This window comes from Ovis canadensis, chromosome 2 (genome assembly GCF_042477335.2).
Source record: "Ovis canadensis isolate MfBH-ARS-UI-01 breed Bighorn chromosome 2, ARS-UI_OviCan_v2, whole genome shotgun sequence".
Classification (NCBI taxonomy): Eukaryota; Metazoa; Chordata; class Mammalia; order Artiodactyla; family Bovidae; genus Ovis; species Ovis canadensis.
This window is the reverse complement of record NC_091246.1, coordinates 37,151,123-37,167,564: the sequence shown is the minus strand read 5'-3', so window position 1 is coordinate 37,167,564 and position 16,442 is coordinate 37,151,123. Positions and strand designations below refer to the sequence as shown.

Below are 16,442 nucleotides of genomic sequence, written 5' to 3'. Positions count from 1 at the left end.
TCGCACAGAGTGGGACACAACTGAAGCGACTTAGCAGCAGCAGCAGCAGCAGCAGCAGCAGTGTTGACTGAGGAGATGAGCAATAAGGGAGGAGCTGGAGGTCTGAGCAAACCTGATCCTCACTTTGCAATATAGGAAGAGAGAGAAGGGTGTGCCTCTTTCAGAGCCTGAGAAATGCTACTGGGTCATGAACTACGTGGACCACTAGGAGAATCCACTCTTACACTGAAGAGTCATCTTCCTATGGATATAAGGAGGTGACCTAAGGTGCCCCAACCACAGAATATATGTAGGTCGATTTCCATAGCGGCTTCTTGCTAGCTTTACAATGTTCCCTCTGCCACTTTCAGGAGCTGCTGTGGCCCACCCATTAAATTAATGTCCTGACCATCCCCACCCCAGAGTGCCAGGAGTCAGGAGGAGTCTGAAACTCTTTTCCAATCTCACGTGGTCAAAGGGTCAGAACCTCAGCATTCCCCCTGGGAGGTATCCCTCTTTTCCAGGAATGCCCTCCATTGATCTCCACCCTTTCCTAACAAGTATCTAAAACCTTCCTGTAGCCATATGAGCCCAGCCTTCTCCTGGCCTCCCCCTAGAGAGATCTCACTTGTCTTTATCTGTAAAGTACCTGGAACTGAGCATATGCTCATGAACTAAACAAATGTGTTCATGGATAACCTGGGTTTCAGTGAGACTAGGCTAGTATTTCTCTCAAGTGCACAGAGACCCCATCTGGTGCCATATGCCACCCCCACCCCACTTTTTTTGCACCAAATCTCTTCCTCTCCAATTACAGTCAAAGAGAAGACATAAACTGTGAGGCTGTACCAACCAGCCCAGCAGACAGACAATAGGGCCAGAGAGCCTATCCCTGCTGCTAATACAAACAATAGCCAAAATTCAACCCACCTGCTCAACAGTGAACTGTGGACAGCTGGGAGCCTCTCTAGATCACTGCAGTGTGTGGCTTGGCCACAGAACTGACATACAACGTGTGCCTGTCCCTGGCAGTTTCTCAGGGAAAATCTGTGCTCAGAAACACTCAGGAGTGTCTAGGAGATAGACATAGCAGGAGAGGAACCCAGGGACTAGGTCTCCAAGAGGAGCTCTCATTCCTTTCATAAAGAGACAGAGCTTGCGGAGCTCTCAGGGCTGGGCCCAGGCCTGGTTCAGCTGCAGAGACGCAGCCATACCAGTTTGGTGTGATGAGGAAAGGAGGGAGGGGACTCCCTTCAGGCAAATTCCCACCCGGGACAGGAGGCTCCTGCAGCTGTGGCAACAGCAGCACCAACAACAGAACAGGGACCTCTTCCTCTTCCTCCCACAGGGAACTAATGCTTAAATTAGCACCTTGGAAACACCCAGATCTGCGGGCTGCGCTTTTTCTCCCAGCTCCTGCCACTCCCCTAGGCCTCCTATTCAAGTGAAATTTTCTTTTTCAAGTAAAATAAAAAAGATGTTTTCCATCTAGAGTTCATCTTTCCAAGTAAGGAATAGCCCCTGGATTCTTCCAGCCACTCCAGGGTGGGATAGGGTTATTTGCTGATCAACCCTATGTGACAGGCTACTGTCAGTAAGTACAGTTTGGTCCTGAAGGGGCAATGATACTGACACCAGTATTGCCCTGTTTCCCTCAGGATTTAAGGAAACAGCCCCCACTCTGCCTTCAGAGGGCCTCATCCTGAGGGGGGTGAGCATGAACAGTAACTTCTGTGGAAATGTGAACTCCAGAAGTCAGGGCTATATCTGTATTGCTAACCACTGTGTCCCTAGTACCTAGCGCAGTACCTGGAATAGAGCTGGTGCTCACCAAGTATTTGGTGAATGAATTTGCTGGAACAATGACATCAGGATGCTATGATATTCTTTGGAAGAGCAAGGAAGTATTATTCAAAGAAACAGTTTGTCTTCACTTCATAAATAGGAAAACTGAGTCCAGAGAAGAGAGATTTCCTAGAGATCTCAATAAATAATGGCAAAATATGAACTAGGTCACAGCTGAGTCTTAGACCCTGGTTTTCACGGTCTACCCAAACACCCCTAAAGAGCTACTCTGCTCTTTTCTGCAGTATGCCACCTTGATTCCTTATGCCCCAAAATGAAGACTCTTGGGGAAACTCCACACAAGATTTTATTGGTCTCAATAGGACAAAGAGCACTTAAGGAGTTCTGTGAGTGTGTGCACGCGTGCTAAGTTGCTTCAGTTGTGTCCGACTCTTTGCAACCCCATGGACTGTAGCCCATCAGGTTCCTCTGTTCATGGGGGTTCTCCAGGCAAGAACACTGAAGTAGGTTGCCATGCCCTTCTCCAGGGATCAAACCCACGTCTCATGTCTTCTGGATTAGCAGGCAGGTTCAATACCCCTAGTGCCACCTGGGAAGCTCAAGGAGTTCTAGGAATCCTCAACTTTGACGTTGGAACAGAGATGGGGAGGTAGAGACATGCAGGGCAATGGCTATGACCCCTGAATGGGGGATGACTGTATTGCTGTTTCCGTAAGATTCAGCCTCAACAAAGTATCCTCTTGCGGAGAAGTGCTCCTTTAGCCTTAAAGAAAAGAGTCTAAAGTCAGTCAGAGCTTTTCTGATAACTGCCTCCTTGCCAGAAGCACTTCTACTCTGGAGCCACACAGACCAGAAATAGTTCAGAAGTCTTTTGAGGACACTACTCACTCAAACAAACCATTGTTGATAACTTCATTCAATAACAGAGGCATCAGGGATGACTGGGGAGCCTGGTGACCCTCTCCTTCTCCCCGCTCCCTGGAAATCAGCTATTGCCTCCCATCTTAGTAACCCCAGATAGGAGGCAAGAACCAACTCGTGCTCTCTTCTGATGCCTTGGATCTCTTCCTCTGCTCCTTCATCTGCCCTCCTTTTGATTCTTGCTTAGATAAGAACTGGAAGGGCAGTCTAGCTTGATAAGCTAGGTTGGCTGGAAGGATAATCCAGAAAGGAACATTCTCTTAGCCAGCCTGAAGTTCTTCAGGTTCATGGGACAGACTTCTTAGCAGGATTTTCTGGCCCTCAAACAATCCAATAATGGCATCAGGCTAGGAAAAAAGTCCATCAGCATCTCTCTCCCCCGTTTAATACTGTACACTTCTGTAGAACTTCTCTGGGCTCCTAGAACTAAGTCATCAGGAAAGGAGGAAAAAGCGACACGTCTCCTGCCAGGTGGCCTCTAATGATTCCCTCTACCATCTCCAAAAGGTGTGGCTTAGAGTAGGTCATGGGTCCCTGTCAAGGTCTGTCTTGGCTGCTGTAATGGACACATTACTTGCTCAGAATGCCACAAAGCACATCTGTCAGCCAGGGCCGGGGTGGGGGTGGGGGGCAAAGGTAGAATCTGTTCCTCACGTTCACGTAACACAGAGGGGAGAAGGTTAGGAACCCCAGAGCTTCAAGACTTGGAGAGCTCTGTTCAGCTCCAGCTGAGCTCAGAGAATACCGCACCCACACCTTCAGATTCTCGGCCTGCCTTGCCTCCTTCCAGCTCCCACCCGGACTCCAAGTGGGAAAGAAGGAAAAGCAAAGCGAACAGAGCCGAGGCACTCCCCTCCTTCTCCCTCTCCCTATATCAGTGGAAGAGACGCCGCCGCTAGGCCTCAGCGTGTCTCCCCGGGCAAATGTACAAGCCAGTCAGGTATACACGGGGAGCCGACCCCAGTGGGAATGGTCTCTCCCAGGCCAGCCTCCGTGCACGGCCCTCCCCCTTCCATCCCCTCCGCGCCGGCAGCGATGACATCATTCTTCCCTGACTCCCGGACCGCGGGCAGGATCGGAGCCCAGCAAGGGCTCCCAGCACGCAGGCCTAGGATGCTCGGGGCTCTTCCGAACCGGTGGGCACAGGAGGCTCCTGTGCGGCCCCGCCCCCTCTCCAGCCGGTTCCGAGCTCTCTCATCTGAGCCCTGGATTCTCCATCTCGCCGCCGTGCTCTCCTCTTCCCGGCTCCTGCATCCCCAGCCTAGATTGCGTGCACTCTCCTCCGGAGAAGAACCGAATCCCCGGGTCCTGCATGGACACCGTCCCCCTACCGGTCCTCGGCCCGGGCCCCGCGTTCCCACCCATTGCCAGTGAACTGTCGGGCAGGCCCCTCCTCGTCTACAAACCTATTCGCGTCCGTCAGACTGACTGCTCCTGGCCCCCTCCCCCGCTCTGAGCATCATAGGCCTCTAGGTGTAAACGCCTCCCTACCTCCCATCCTCGCCCCCTGGGCCTGCCTCCGGCGGTGCCCCATGACAGTTCCCTTCCTTTCCCCGCTATGGGCCTCCACTAACGTTGTGCACCACTGTGCCCCCGCTCGGTTCCATCCGACGGCGCTCCCCGTAGCTCCCTCGGCCTGCCTCCGCTGACAGTGCTCTCCGCCCTTACAGGCCTCTTTGCTGTCATCCCACATATTCTCCCACGGTTTTCTCGTCCTACAAGTACCCCTCCCCCGGCGATGCGTTTTCTTGGCTCTCTACCCCATCCGAGGCGTCCGCACAGTCCCCAAGGCTGGACTCCCTCCCTCCCCCTCCGGCAGCGCCCCCTCCCGGCCCTGGCCTGCCCGCCGCCCGCCCCCTCACCAGCGGCTGCATCTCCGAGTGCGCGGTGGGCACCTGGAACCGGTCGATCTCCTCCATCATGGTGCCGGCGGGCGAGCGGGCCGGGGGCCGGGCGCGGCCGGGGACGCCGACGGGGACCGCGCAGGGCGGCGGCCCCAGGTGCCGGGTGGGTGGTGCAGACTAGGCCGCCCCGGACCAGTCGGGCAGATGGAGGGTTGGGCGCGGGGCAGGAGATCTGCAGGCGGGCTGAGGCCGGCGTGGCTCCGTCGGCTTGCCTAGCGCTACAGCGTCAGTGGCCGGGCAAAGCCGCAGGTCTTGCCTCGCCTCCTCCTCCGCCGCCGCCTCCTGTCAGCAGCTCAGCCACTGCGGTGACTCGGCAACTCCACTTCCGGGTCCGGGACACCGCCTGAATCCTGCATTATTCATGAGGAGGCGGTGTCTGGAGACCGAGTCCCTCCCGCATGCAGGAGTTCTAGTGGCGCGGCGGCCGGTCGTCTTGCCTGAGGGGGCGGGGCCTAGTGGAGCCGGTGGTTCCCCGCGCGCCTAGCCCCGCCTTCCCCTCGAGCCGGGAGGGGCATCAGAGGCGCCTGCGCCTTGGCTGCTGGTTAGTTGCCGGGTAACCGCGTCGAGGGAGGAGACGATTCCCTTCTGCAAGGGCGCGGAGGACCCACAACGTCGGCTGTCCCCAAAGAACCTCTGAGACTGGGAATTGAAGTGGAAGAGAATCTGGATTTTCTGTGCATTATTGAGGGGACGGACAAACTTCTTGTCCTCAGGCAGAGGAGCGTTTTGTAGGCGCTCCAAGTGTTGAGATGCTTCCTGCCTCTTCAAAGATGCCCCACAAACAACCGCCTCCTCGTAAGCAGGTAAAACACCTCGACCTGCTCTGTCTTGATGACCTCTGACCTTCGCTGCCAGTGACCACCGATCATACCTCTGCTACTGACGCTTCATCTTCCTTTCCCTGTTGACTTTCTCCCTGTGACTCCTGGCCTGTGTTCCCAGTGACCTCTGACCGGGTCCTGCTCTCTCCCACTAATCCTAGCCTCCTCTCCCACACTGCCCCAAACTGCTGTTTCCTACCACTCTTTCACTTGTCCTCCTCTCACCATTACATTCCCTCACTCCATGACCCACCCTGACCAGCCCATCCTCCTTAAGCTCCCACCCCCTCTCTTACCAATATGTTCCTCATTGCCGTCACAGTCTTGTCCCAAAGAATTTATTTTTCCCGTCTTTTTCTGAGTGCCCAGTGCTGGGCTAGGTGGAGACACAGGCCTTTGGGAGCTCACAGAAGAAGTGCAGGAGAACTGTACAGAGACACAGATTATATGGGGTTGTATGCTTCAGGTCTTCTGTTTTGGGAGACTTGTGAGGAGAGAGCACTCAGACAAAGAGGAAAGAAGCTCTTTTCCCATCTCCTTTCACACACTGCACACTCCAAACTGGCCCATCCAGACTGCCCTTGTTGCCACCTGGACAGATGTCATCTCTTCTCACAGGAAACCTAAGAGTCACCCTTCTTAACCCACCCAGCTCACCCTGGGAGGAGAAGCAAGGCCCAGCTTCTTGAGGAGCTCTCTGTGACAAAGCCACTCAGTTCTTCAAGGATCACTTTTTCCAAACTCTTTACAAATTATCGGGCTTCCCTGATAGCTCAGTCAGTAAAGAATCCACCTGCAATGCGGGAAACCTGGGTTTGATCCCTAGGTTGGGAAGATCCCCTGGAGAAGGGAAAGGCTACCCACTCCAGTATTCTGGCCTGGAGAATTTTATGGACTCTATATATAGTCCATGGAGTTGCAAAGAGTCAGACAGGACTGAGTGACTTTCACTTCACTTTCACTTTATGAATTATCATCTTACAATTAATATGCAGTTTCTTGCTTTGTGAAGCAGGGCTCCTATTTATTTATTCTTAAATAATATCTCAGGCCTAGGTATTTTGAGATTTGGAGACCGTATCTGTGTGCCTGCTGTTTATGACTTTACATATTTGGGTCTGGCTTCCTCTATATTGGGTTTCCCAGGTGGCACAGTGGTAAAGAATCTGCCTGCAAACGCAGGAGATGCAGGAAACTCAGGTTTGATCGCTGGGTCGGGAATATCCCCTGGAGTAGGAAGTGGCAACCTGTTCCAGTATTCTTGCCCAGATAATTCCATGGATGGAGGAACCTGGCAGGCTACAGTCCATGGAGTGGCGTCTAAGCGGCTAAGCACGCACCCCTCCATACTGCTTGCCCGGTCTCCTTTGCTTCTTTCACCTGGCCTTCCATAGCAGGTGCGCCCACCATTCTTAGATCTCTGCAACCATGGAAAGGCTGCTTTTCCCGTATGGCCTTGCCCTAGTTTTATGTCAGGGTTGAACTGTGTTTTGAAACTCGTACTGTCCTTGGGGCTGCTGACTCATAATATACATGCAGTTTGTTTTAAATTTGGCATTGCTGAGGACTGGTTCACATACAACAAAATGGACCATTTTAGTTGTATATGTTGACAGGTTTTACAAAGTTATACAGTTGTGAACCACTACCACAATAAAGATATAACACACTTCCTCTACTCCCCAGTTACCTTGTACCTCATCCCAGTCCATTCTCCCCAACTTCCTAGCCCCAAGTAATTACTAGTCTGCTTCTGTCAACTACAGATTGGATTTTTCTAGGGGTTTGAACAAGCTTGGGAATCAGTTTCTCCAGTCCATTAGGGGAGACATTAGCGGTTTTAGGTAAACTGAGAGTGGAGAGAGGTGACAGCAAACAGAAGATAGAAACGTGGGTCAACTGGCCTTGCATACACCAATGCTGCTGCTTTGGAAGGAAGGGTTGTTTTAGAACAGGGTAAATATACTTGTGTGGGATGTGAGCAGAAGCTGGGTTGTGCTAGGTTATATTCATCACTCTTTTGTCTCCATGAGGCCTATAACCTGGGTCAGTTATGAACTGGATGTGGGACAACCTAGAGAACCTTGAGAAGTCCCTGTCCTCTGGAAACTCAGGCCTGTGGGGGAGACAGAACAGGGGCATATAAAGATAAGGGAGGATGCAATCTCTGGGGTTAAAAGGGAGAGAGGTATGTAGGTTGGAGCAGCAGAGAAGCTTCAGAAGGAGGCAGCTATGACTTGGAGGCTTGCAGTGGAGAAGGAATGTCAGGATTGGATTTGTCAGGGGATGGAAAAGAATTTAAACTCCATTGTTTGTATCAGTGATCAAGTCTTCTATTGGCTCCCTCTTGCTCTCAGAATAAAGTCCCAAAAGTCCAATCAATGTTTTTGTATGGCCTAGAAGGCCTTGGCAGGTCTAACCTTTGCTACCCACCTGATTTCAGATCTCATCATTGCTCTGTGAAGATCCCTCAGTTCCACCACACCGGAACTGCCCTCACTTCCTGGAAAATGACATCCATGCTGTTGTTCTCCTCTAAGCCTTTGACACTGCTATTTCCTCTGACTTCTTGGTACAGTCTTTTTGTCTGCTGCCACCTGCCCCATCCCAACCTGCCCCAAATCTCTCCTTAATCTCCTGTTCATACATCACATCTCAGTTTGCCCAGCATATTCTCCTATCAAGGGTTAAGGTCCCTTTCTGGAGGCAGGATGTAGTGATATCCCCACTAGACTATAAATGTCAAGACTCTGATGTCAAGGATCATGTCTGTCTCATTCATTATTGATTCCCCTGAACCTAGCACAATGCCTGGAATATATTAAATCCTGAAAATGGGTGGAATATGAATTCTGAATGCTTCCAATTGTTGTTTGGAAATTTTGATCTGGGTGAGTTTGAAGGATAGAAAAGCATGAGCCTTGGATGAGGAGACTGGTGGGGAGTGATAACAAGGAATTGTAACTGTAGAAGCACACTTTCCTGGGTTTATATTTATATCTGCTTTGGTAGTAAGGCTGTGAATGGTTCAGATTTGAAATATATGTACCCATGCTTCAAGAGCTGGGCATTGGAAATTGAGGACAAAAATGCTGATGATATAAATATTCTCATTCAACAATTATTTATTGAGCGCCTACTATATGCCAGGTATTGTTCTAGGTATTGATGATATTTGTTGTTGTTGTTTAGTCACTAAATTGTGTCGGATTCTTTTGGAACCCCATGGACTATAGTATCAGGCTTCTCTGTGCATGGATTTCCCAGCCAAGAATACTGGAATGGGTTGCCATTTCAGGGGGTTCCTTCTTTAGGGGATCTTCCAGACCCAGGGATTGAACCTGTGTCTCCTGCATTGGCAAGCAGGTTCTTTACCACTGAGCCACCAGGGAAGCCCATTGGTGATATAGCAACAAATAAAACAAACACAAAACCCTACTCTCAGGGAGCTTATCTTTTAGTTGGAGATAAATTGTCAATAAACAAATAAGTAAAATATATTGTTTGCCAGATGATGGGTGTCCTAAAGAAAAATAAGGCAGGGAAAGGAACAGGAAGTTCAGGGAACCAGAATATTATGGTTTCAACATAGCGGTTTGGCAGGGGAGACGGGGGGGAAGCAGTGGCTCATAGAGGTGACATTTGAGAAAGACCTGAAGGCAGTGAAGGAATTAACTGTGTGATATTCTGGGGGGGAAGGCATTCCTGACAGAGGGCATAGTAAGTGTAAAGTTCCTGAGATGGGAGCTTGCTCACACATGTTCTGGATCAGCGAGGAAGGGAGGAGGAAAGTGGCAGGAAATACGGTCAGAGACATGTTCCCCTCTATTCCAGAGGGTTAATCAAATAACAATGGCATATTAAACTGATCATGATGAAGCTCCATGAATCATAATTTGTAATTAAAATTCATGAACGTCAGGCACCATAAACCAGGACCAGCTCAAAACATCACTGGTAATACCCAATAACAGAGTGTCCTTCCTGAAAATTTCGAGAATTCCAACTGGCTGCATGTGTGTATGCAAGAGGAATTTTGCATCGTTGCCAAACATTGCCTGACAGCCAGACTCCTCAGCAGAGAACTGAATTAGAGTCTTCTGTGAACTCCAGTTAAAGGCTAATTTTAGTTTATGACTAACAAGTTTTAGTACTCTTTTATAACTCAGTTACCATAAAAAAAAAATCAAAAGTCTGGAATTTTGCATCATTTGCCTGTAGGAACCAAAGGAAAGTCTTGTCTTTTTGCATCACTTCGTGTGATCTCTTCAAAAGCCCCTCTGGGACAATACTTTAAGAAATACTGATCTTGATGAGGTGTAGCGAGGGTAGGGGTAAGTGGGCAAGAGTTGCAAGGCCAGAAGACAGTCTTAGATGATTCAGAGATTTTGAGTCTGATGACTAGGCCTGGGATCCACAGAAGAAAGGACAGGAGGAGGTGAGCAGAATCGAAGACAAGTTGATACACTTCTCTTTGTCCTAAGTTAGATCCTCCCTCTTGTGACCCTTCTCAGTGTCATCCTTGCTTCCTCACATCCTTACACTCTCACCCTCATCTCTTCTTCAAGCCCTCGATCTGAGACTTTGCCCCTTTACTTCCTAAATCTCTTGAATCAGATCACTTTGTTCCTATTCATGGCCACCCCGTTAGCCCTGTCTACCATCATCTCTCACCTCGACAGCTGTAAAAGCTTCATCAAGCTTTATCACTGGTACTCCCCTCATCTACCCAGGTCCCTTCCAATCCATTCTCTATACCATACCAAGGGATCAACTGTCAATCTGATTATGCCACCCCCCACTCAAAACCCTTCAGTGACTTCCTACTTCTTTTAGGAGAGGAACCAGTTGTTTATCTTATTAATTATTATTATTATTCATTTGGCTGCCCTGGGTCTTAGTTGCAGCATGTGGGATCTAGTTCCTTGACCAGGGATTGAACCCTGCCCCCCTGCATTGGGAGCTTGGAGTCTTAGCCACTGGACCATGAGGGAAGTCCCAAAGAGGGACCAATTTTTTAAAAAAACCCTCAGGTAAAACAAACAAACAAAAAACCCTCAGGTGCCCATATGGGCTGAGGTCTGCTTGGGTGTCTAAGCCTTCACTTGTACCACTGTTCCCCAGTCATTGCTATACTTCGGTTCTTTGTTGTCCCTTCTTTGTGGAACATTCTCCATGCCCTCTCTCCCTCACCGCTGCACTCACTCACAAGACTCTGGTCCAAACAGCAGCCCCCACAACCACCTTAATGGTCTGTGTCTTGTTAATGAAGAGAGTGAAGTTTTCTCTATATTTATAGTTTCATTGTCCGTGATCTTCTCTTCTAAAGCATGCATCGCAGGGTGTAATTATTCACTTGTTTGTGTAATTATTTTATTAGTGTATGTCCCTCCCATTAGACTGTGAAGTCTTGAGAGCAGGGCCTGTGGATGGTTTTCCTCACAGCTGTATTCTCAGCTCCTAGCACAGTGGCCATTGCTCTTGATGAATGATTGTTACAAGAACTATGGGAAGCAGCTGAGGAAGTAGCACTGGCGCAGTGGAAACCTGTGGTTGGTGATCCTAACACTGATTCTGAGGAAATCAGGAAAGATTTCTAGAAGGAACACCATGATTCAAGGTTTGGACAAAGGTCCAACATGTAGGATAAGAACTGACCAGAGAGATTAGAAGACTAAGGTCTTGGAAACAATTTTAGAGATAAAAAGCAGACTGAATTGAGCTAAGAAGGCATAAAGACCATGTAGACAGGATTTCTTTTTTTCAGATGAAATTAAGGCTTGAATATGTTAAATGCTAAGGTGAGGCATTTGCCTGGCAGAAACAGAGAGAAGTTGAAGATGAAAGAGATAAAATGAAGACTAGAACCAAGTGTCTGAGGATGTGGAAGTGGGTCAGTTGTGGCCAAGGGGTGGAACACTTTATAACAGAAAAGGAGAAAGGAGGAAGGGATGGATGTAGATGAGGATAATTCAGAGGCTTAGTGACAGGAAGTTGAAAGAATTTTCTTTTCTCTTTCCCTAGTAGTGTTACAGAATTCCTTCTGGAAGTGATAACTAGAAAATAAATTTTGCCAGTGGTTGTTCCATTTTGTTATGATTACAGTCATGCTATTTTCGGAGTTATGGTCTGAGGTTTTTCATGCACAATTATCAGATTACAAAACAGCTGGGAGCATTTGAGGCCAGAGCTTGGTCTCCACCCCCATCCTCTACCCCTCACCTCGTTTACCGCACATTGCTAGTATTCAGTACTTGCCAGGTAGTCGAATAATAATAGTAGAGGTGTCTTGTGCTTATCCTTGGGCTTTGCAGCCTGCAAGCAGATGCTGAAGAATAATTTTGGTTCTCTGGCTCCAGCTGTGAACAAGCCATATGAAATTGTTTTCTGCCAGCTAGAAATTGGTATGGAGTGTTCAATTTTCCCAATTGCTGAGACTGAGTGGTATGGAAGAAGTGATCAAAGAACACGGCTGTTGATCAAACTGGTTTCCCTGCTTTGTGTCTCACAATACTTTGTCCTATTCAAAGAGTCTCTGGATTCTGGTAGTGTGTTTATGTCTTCCGTTTAGCTCATTTCCTAGATTTGAGAACCCTTGGAGTGGGACCAACTCAACTTTTATTCTTCTTTAGCTGCCATCCTAGCATCTGGTACATAGTAGATGCTTAATAAATACTGGATGAATAAATAATGACTGAATGAATTACTGGGTGAGTAAATAATGACTGATGGAAAGGTGTGTGCATACATGCTAAGTTGCTTCAGTCATGTCCGACTCTTTGTGACCCTATGGACTGTAGCCTGCCAGGTTTCTCTGTGGGATTCTCCAGGCAAGAATACTGGAGTGGGTTGCCAAGCCCTCTTCCAGGGGATCTTCCTAACCCAGGGATTGAACCCACATCTCTTACCTCTCCTGCATTGGCAGGGAGGTTCTTTATCACTAGCGCCACCCTGGAAGTCTGATGGAAAGGTATGTACTGCAATACCCTGAACGCTAACTTTTCCTTGTAGGCCTGCAGAAGAAGCAACTCATGCCTCCTTTGTTTTAGTCAAAGCACCCAATTCTGTTAATTTTTTTAGGGACCCCACTCCTGATATTAACCTTCTTTTCCTATTTCTATTCCTATCAGACATCCATTTTCTCAGTTACTTATTTTTTCCATGTGTCATACATTCAGCCTCAAATCTTGCTTTGGAACAAATTGGAATACAAATGGATAAGACAAATCTGCTAATCCCTGGACAGACACTTGGATCCAGGTCCCTGCATCTTTGTTAATGATTCTGTTCCCTCTGCCTGGAATGCCTGAGCCTATCCAACTTCTGCCCTTTATGAGCCTGGAAAACCGTAAGGCACAATATATGTGCCTTTAGCTAAGCTCTGTAAGTGGCGAAGAATAGAGGCTCACTTATGTTACTTCAAATACAAGGTGGGATGGTGAAGAGGAAGGTGTATATTTTAGGGGTTTGTGGGTAGATATTATAAATACATAAATAGCCTAGAATTAGACTCAGAAACCTCTTTGTTCTGAAACAGATGTTGGTACTAATTTCTTTCTCCATGTCTCTCATAGCTTCTCTATTTTTCTTCTTCTTCTTAATATTTATTTATTTGCCTGCACTGGGTCTTAGCTGAGGCACGTGGAATCCTCGTTGTATCATTCAGGATCTTTTGTTGTCACTCAAGGTCTCAGTAGTTGTGGCACATGGGCTTTAGTTGCTCCGTAACATGTGGGATCTTAGTTCCCTGCCCAGGGATTGAACCCACATCCCCTGCATTGCAAGGCAGGTTCTTAACCACTGGACCACCAGGGAAGTCCCCTCTCTACTTTTCTTAGCAACTATATTTCATTCCCTATTTTCATTTCTCAAGCAGTCAACTTTTCTATGGTTTCAGCTCCCTCGTTACTTACTGTGTTTTCAGCTCATCATGGCTATTCTGGCCTCTTCTGTCTCATAAAACGTCTCCATCAGTATCCACATCCCTCCACCAGTTCTCTCTGTGGTCCCAATTCAAACCCTTGGAGAAAAAATCTGATTGTCTCCAGCTTACCTGTTCACGCTAGGCTGTATCAAGGAGGGATAAGGTCCTATGACTCTCTAAGGAGTCAAAGCTGTGAAGCAGGGCAATTTCCATTAGAAGGAGGTATGGTCTTTCCTTGGCTCCTCCTGTGCAGCATATAACCTGCTTTATTGAGAGTAACTTCTACATTGCTTCTGATAAGTCTTTCTCATACATTGTTCGGAAAGGGCCTCAGATATTTTCCAACGTTGTTGCTTCCATTCAGGGCTGATATTTACATTACAAAAGGTTCTGTCCTTTACAAAAGCCTTTTACTTTAAGAGGTTTTTTTTTTTTTTTTTTAATAGCACATTTCTACAATGAATTTTTAAATGCATCACACTCTATGCATAACTTTTAAAGACCTTGACATAGGAAATATATTGTGGCCATGATGGAGCATTTCATACTGGACTCACCATCTCACTATGAACAGCCCGTAATCCTGGACACAATAGGTGAAGCAGCTGGTTTCGGTACTCGCCCAATCCTAAGGGAAGGAGAACACCCAAACATGAGTTACATGTTTATCTTTGCTTTCTGCATTGGGTCAGTTTCTTCTCTTTTTAAACTCTTTTTTCAAATGTATAATTAATTAACTAATACTTATTCATTTTTTTGGCTGCCCTGGGTCTTAGTTGTGTCATATGCCCTCTTTTAGTTGTGGCATGCAGGATCTCTAGTTGTGGCACATGAACTCTGAGTTGCATTGTGCCTGACCAGGGACTGAACCTGGGCCTCCTGCACTGGGAACATGGAGCCTTAGCCACTGGACTACCAGGGAAGTTCTTGGGTCAATTTATTGATCATGGCTCAGGGAGAGAGATCCAAAGGAGAGCACTGTGATACCAGTGATATCCAATGTTGGAATTAGTAGGCAATGGCTTGAAAGCAGTTGTTAAAATACATTTATGGACTAAAAAATGTATTCACTTAAAGGATGGGGAATCTAAGCCTCCAAAATGGAAACAATAGAAAAATAAATATCAGAAATGAAAAATTTATTGGCTAGTCCTAATAGTAAATGTGAAGATGGACCACTGAAATTATCCAGTCTGAAAAACAGAGAAAAAACAAGATTAGAAACAATAAAGAGCCTTAGTGACCTGTGGGAATATGTCATATTTGTATCTGTAACTTGCAAGTAGCTGGAATCCCAGAAGGCAGAAGAGGAGAGGGAAAGTAGTTAAAAAAAAAAAAATTGTCAAAAATCTCTTAAATTTGGTGGAAAACATATTAGCAGAGGTTCAATGAGCCCAAAGCAGGATAAATCAAGGAAAACCAAAGGTAGGTTGCTCACAATCAAAAAACTGAATGCCAAGGATAAAAATAAAATCTTGAAAGTAACCAGAGAAAAATGACACAATACACAGAATGGAATAATAGGGTCATGACTGACTTCCCACTGTAAACAAAAGCAGTCAGAAGACAATGGAATGTCATAGTTAATGTACTGAAGGAAAATTACCATCAAGCCAGAATTCTGTGTCCAACAAAAATATCCCTCAAAGGAAGACTTTTCTATAAATACATTTTCAGATAAACTAAAACTGACAAAATTTGCCATCAGCAGACCTTCACTACAAGAAGTACAGAAAGCAGGACTTCCCTGGTGGTCCAGAGGTTAAGAATTTGCCTTGCAGTGGAAGGGATATGGGTCTGATCTCTGGTTGGGGAAGAATCCCCTCTTCTCCCACCTCTGCCTGGAAACAACTAAGACCTGACATAACCAAATTAATCTTAAAGAAAAAAAAAGAAGTATGGAAAGAAGTTCTTTAAGCAGAGGGAAAATGACACCTGATGGAAGCGCTGTCTGTGGGAAGGCCCCAAAAGTACTAGTAATAGTAATGGGCAGAAAGATAAAATACTAGATATTTGGCTTCTATTAATTTTCTAAAGAGGCATATGACTGTTTGAAACAAAAATAACACCACTGTAAGCTAAAGCTTATAATGTATATAGAAATAAAATATGTGGCAACAACCTCAAAGATGAAGTTGTGGTGGTAAATAGAATTAAGGTGTGATGGACTTGGAAGAAACACAAGCTGGAATCAATATTGCTGGGAGAAATATCAATAACCTCAGATATGCAGATGACACCACCCTTAGGACAGAAAGTGAAGAGAAACTAAAATGCCTCTTATTGAAAGTGAAAGTGGAGAGTGAAAAAGTTGGCTTAGAGCTCAACATTCAGAAAGTGAAGATCATGGCATCCGGTCCCATCACTTCATGGGAAATAGATGGGGAAACAGTGGAAACAGTGTCAGACTTTATGTTTTTGGGCTCCAAAATCACTGCAGATGGTGACTGCAGCCATGAAATTAAAAGATGCTTCCTCCTTGGAAGAAAAGTTATGACCAACCTAGATAGCATATTCAAAAGCAGAGATATTACTTTGCCGACTACGGTCCGTCTAGTCAAGGCTCTGGTTTTTTCAGTAGTCGTGTATGGATGTGAGAGTTGGACTGTGAAGAAAGCTGAGCGCTGAAGAATTGATGCTTTTGAAGTGTGGTGTTGGAGAAGACTCTTGAGAGTCCCTTGGACTGCAAGGAGATCCAACCAGTCCATTATGAAGAAGATCAACCCTGGGATTTCTTTGGAAGGAAAGATGCTAAAGCTGAAACTCCAGTACTTTGGCCGCCTCATGAGAAGAGTTGACTCATTGGAAAAGACTCTGATGCTGGGAGGGATTGGGGGCAGGAGGAGAAGGAGACGACAGAGGATGAGATGGTTGGATGGCATCACTGACTCGATGGACGTGAGTCTGAGTGAACTCCGGGAGTTGGTGATGGACAGGGAGGCCTGGCATGCTGCGATTCATGAGGTTGCAAAGAGTCGGACATGACTGAGCGACTGAACTGAACTGAACTGAAGGTTATTAGTTTGTTAAATATGAAGTGGTGTGTTATTTATTCTTAATAGACTATGATTGGTTTAAGGTATATAC

General features: G+C 46.9%; 2 protein-coding genes across 12 annotated transcripts in view; one reads left to right on the top strand and one right to left on the bottom strand.

The window, feature by feature from the left end:
- The window catches only part of FAM219A (family with sequence similarity 219 member A), a 60,399-nt gene extending 55,437 nt beyond the window's left edge, over positions 1 to 4,962 (bottom strand). For 3 of the 8 annotated variants that reach the window (XM_069573963.1, XM_069573967.1, XM_069573968.1), the window contains exon 1: positions 4,569 to 4,962. In XM_069573963.1, the coding sequence (XP_069430064.1) occupies positions 4,569 to 4,628 (60 nt within the window). In that variant the 5' untranslated portion in view covers positions 4,629 to 4,962. The remainder of the gene's footprint in view (positions 1 to 4,568) is intronic. The other 5 variants (XM_069573964.1, XM_069573970.1, XM_069573965.1 and 2 more) reach the window with 5 other exon arrangements.
- DNAI1 (dynein axonemal intermediate chain 1) overlaps positions 4,561 to 16,442 on the top strand; it is a 69,600-nt gene continuing 57,718 nt past the window's right edge. For all 4 annotated transcript variants that reach the window (XR_011253899.1, XR_011253900.1, XM_069573957.1 and 1 more), the window contains exon 1: positions 4,561 to 5,413. Coding sequence is in view for 2 of the 4 variants with exons in the window: in XM_069573957.1 (XP_069430058.1) it covers positions 5,360 to 5,413 (54 nt within the window). In the remaining 2 variants the exon portion in view is untranslated. The remainder of the gene's footprint in view (positions 5,414 to 16,442) is intronic.